Genomic DNA, 2,818 nt, shown 5'->3' on the forward strand with positions numbered 1-2,818 from the left:
TTCACCGTATATGCCATGGCTACTTGTCGATAGTTTCACATTTAGGACTCGCTTAATGAATTTTCGGTGTACACGTTCTATTACTTCTGCGGATTTCAGCACTATAACAAAGAATAGAAGTAACATATGCGTCGAATAGGTTGAATTTTATCTTATCTGGCATTTCTATGTCTTTTGTTACCGATAGTAAATTGTTCATGGATTTTATAGCCTTTGATGCAAGGGCATCCATGCCCCGTTTCGCCGAACCATTACTGCTTAGTACGTAGCCCAGATAGTTGAAAGATTCGACGATATCTATCCCGTTGCCGTTATATGTCCATGTTTCGTTATCTCTCACACGCCCGTTACCTTTTTTGAATACTATAATTTTTGTTTTCGTTACATTGACGGTTAATCTCCATTTTACACAATAGTTGTATAGTAAATCGAGATGTGATTGCATTCCTTCCGGGGCTTCGCTCAATAGTATGCATTCATCCGCATAGAGCAGAAGGTAAATGTTTAATTGGTCAAGAGTTAATCCAGACTGTGTATTTTCTTGTATAGTCATTTCAATATCATTTAGGAAGAGCGAGAATAATATGATTGACGTTATTTCTCCTTGAATTACTCCTATAGATATCACAACTAAAGAAGTCGGATACTTTGTCTATTTGCTTAACACAAGATTTTACATTTGCGTACATTGATCGTAAAACTTTTAAAAATTTGCCGCCGATTCCATGTTTAGTTAGCTTATACCATAATGCACTTCTAGAAACAGAGTCAAATGCCTTTTGATAGTCGATGAAAGCAGCGTATAGACGTTTCCCTTGACTTAAGTAGCTGTCAATTAATGACTGTAATACAAATATCGCATCTGTAGTTCCATAATTAGGTTTAAATCCGAATTGTGCGTCAGTTATTGTTTCGTGAATATCTGTCCAATTTTTAAGACGCGTATTTAACACTGAAGTGAATAATTTTGCCAAACAACTAATGAGTGTGATCCCGCGATAATTGTTTGGGTCATCACCAGGTTGTTTCCTTTAAAGAGGTATAATAATACCATTTGACCAAGTTGTAGGAAATTGTCCCGATTCAAATATAATGTTAAATAACGTAGTTAATGGCTGTATTAATAGATCACAGGTTTCAATCAAATATTCATTTATAATGGAATCATCTCCAGGTGATTTATTTCTGTTTAATGTTTTACATGCTTTTAACACTTCATCTGACGTAATAGGGAAATCGAGTTCCTCATATGTACTGTTTCCGTCATGTTCATCAAAATCACGTAAAAAGTCTTCGATATCATCATCCGGGGTATTATGGTCCTGCGCTAATGTTTTAAAGTGCTCACACAATTGTTCGTTTGAAATCTCATTGACAGAATTATTTTTATTAGTCTTAAACATTCTCCAGAATTCGCGGGGGCTTTTCCTTCTCATTGTGTTCATTTCACGACACCGATCACGATTGAATGTTTTCTTTGCACGATTTACACATGTTTTATATTCGCGTTTAAGCTGATGCAGTCTATTCAATGATTTCGTATTTCTATGTGTCAGATATTGTCCCAATGCTGTCTTGTATATACGTTGCTTTTCTATACATTCTTCGTTAAACCATTTTTTCCTGTCATTGCTTCTATCAAGGAATGTGTTATTTGTACATTTAACATTTTTCTTAAAGTATTTATCGGCGTTATCGGTAATTACTTGGCTAAAAGTTTGTACTTTATCATTTATGCTGATATCACTGTCATCTAGCAGACTGTTTAAATTTCCAATTTCACTGAATATATCGTTTCGAAATGCATGTTTGTGTTCATCATTCCACCTGTTATATATTATTCGGTGAGTTGTTTCCCTTTTTTCGACAATACCTAATTTTAATCGAAATGACACGGGTGTGTGGTTGGAAAATTCTGTGTAATCATGAATCATAAATTGCTTTAAGAACTTGAAATTTGAGTATTTAGTCAACACTAAGTCTATCACACTTTCACCATTGTGCGTCATACACGTATAACTGCCCTTATCGCCCGGCATACCTGATCGTCCGTTAACAATACACATATTCACTGCTTTACAAAGTTCAATCAATAAGTCACCAAATTGATTACTATTTAAATCCATTGATCGTCGTATTGGCGGTACATCGTTTAAGGTATTGTTCATGTCTAAATCCGTTAAGCGCTCATCCTTGATAAAATCACACTTTACCCCCACGCGACTATTCATGTCGCCTAATAGTAACGTCCGTCCGTACTGTTGAAAAGTTGTAATATCTTGTTCTAAAATACTAAATATGTCACTTTCATAAAAGTCATGTACGGGTGAATTTTCCGGGGCAACATATGTGCAACAAATATACCAGTCTGTATCTGTTTGAAAGAATATTTTATCAAGTTTTAACCATATTACACCGTCAATATCGTTTTTCACTAATTTGACACCTTTCTTTATAAAATCTTTAATATACACTATAATCCCACCGCTTGCTCTTTTTGCACGTCTATTCTGGAAACGTCTGTATGAGTGAAAGTTACTATATCCTTTTAAGTCTATCTTTGATGATTTAGAAGTCCATGTCTCTGATAAACATATTATATCGTATTGTGTGAGAATATTTGTAAACTCGTCGTTTGAACGCTTGTTTTTGGTTAATCCCTCGACATTCCACGTTAAAATATGTATATCACTCTCGGCGCTTTCCTAGTCCGTTTGTGGCGGTATGTACAAATTGCCATCAATGAATAGTTTATCATACCGCAGTTCAACTTTCTTCTTGTCATTTTTTGCTTTCCTTAGTATCGGTCCGAGTGCTT

At 35.1% G+C, this 2,818-nt stretch overlaps 1 protein-coding gene across 1 annotated transcript; it reads right to left on the minus strand.

Annotated features, from left to right (window-relative positions):
* Positions 1 to 1,031: 1,031 nt before the first annotated feature.
* On the minus strand, positions 1,032 to 2,231 carry LOC132755774 (uncharacterized). The gene has a single exon (XM_060746694.1). It carries the CDS (start codon positions 2,229 to 2,231, stop codon positions 1,032 to 1,034), a length of 1,200 nt encoding a protein of 399 aa, XP_060602677.1.
* Between the last annotated feature and the right edge of the window lie 587 nt (positions 2,232 to 2,818).

The sequence above is a fragment of the Ruditapes philippinarum genome, unplaced genomic scaffold (genome assembly GCF_026571515.1).
Source record: "Ruditapes philippinarum isolate M1 unplaced genomic scaffold, ASM2657151v2 ctg2369_1_1_1_1, whole genome shotgun sequence".
In the NCBI taxonomy this organism is placed as follows: Eukaryota; Metazoa; Mollusca; class Bivalvia; order Venerida; family Veneridae; genus Ruditapes; species Ruditapes philippinarum.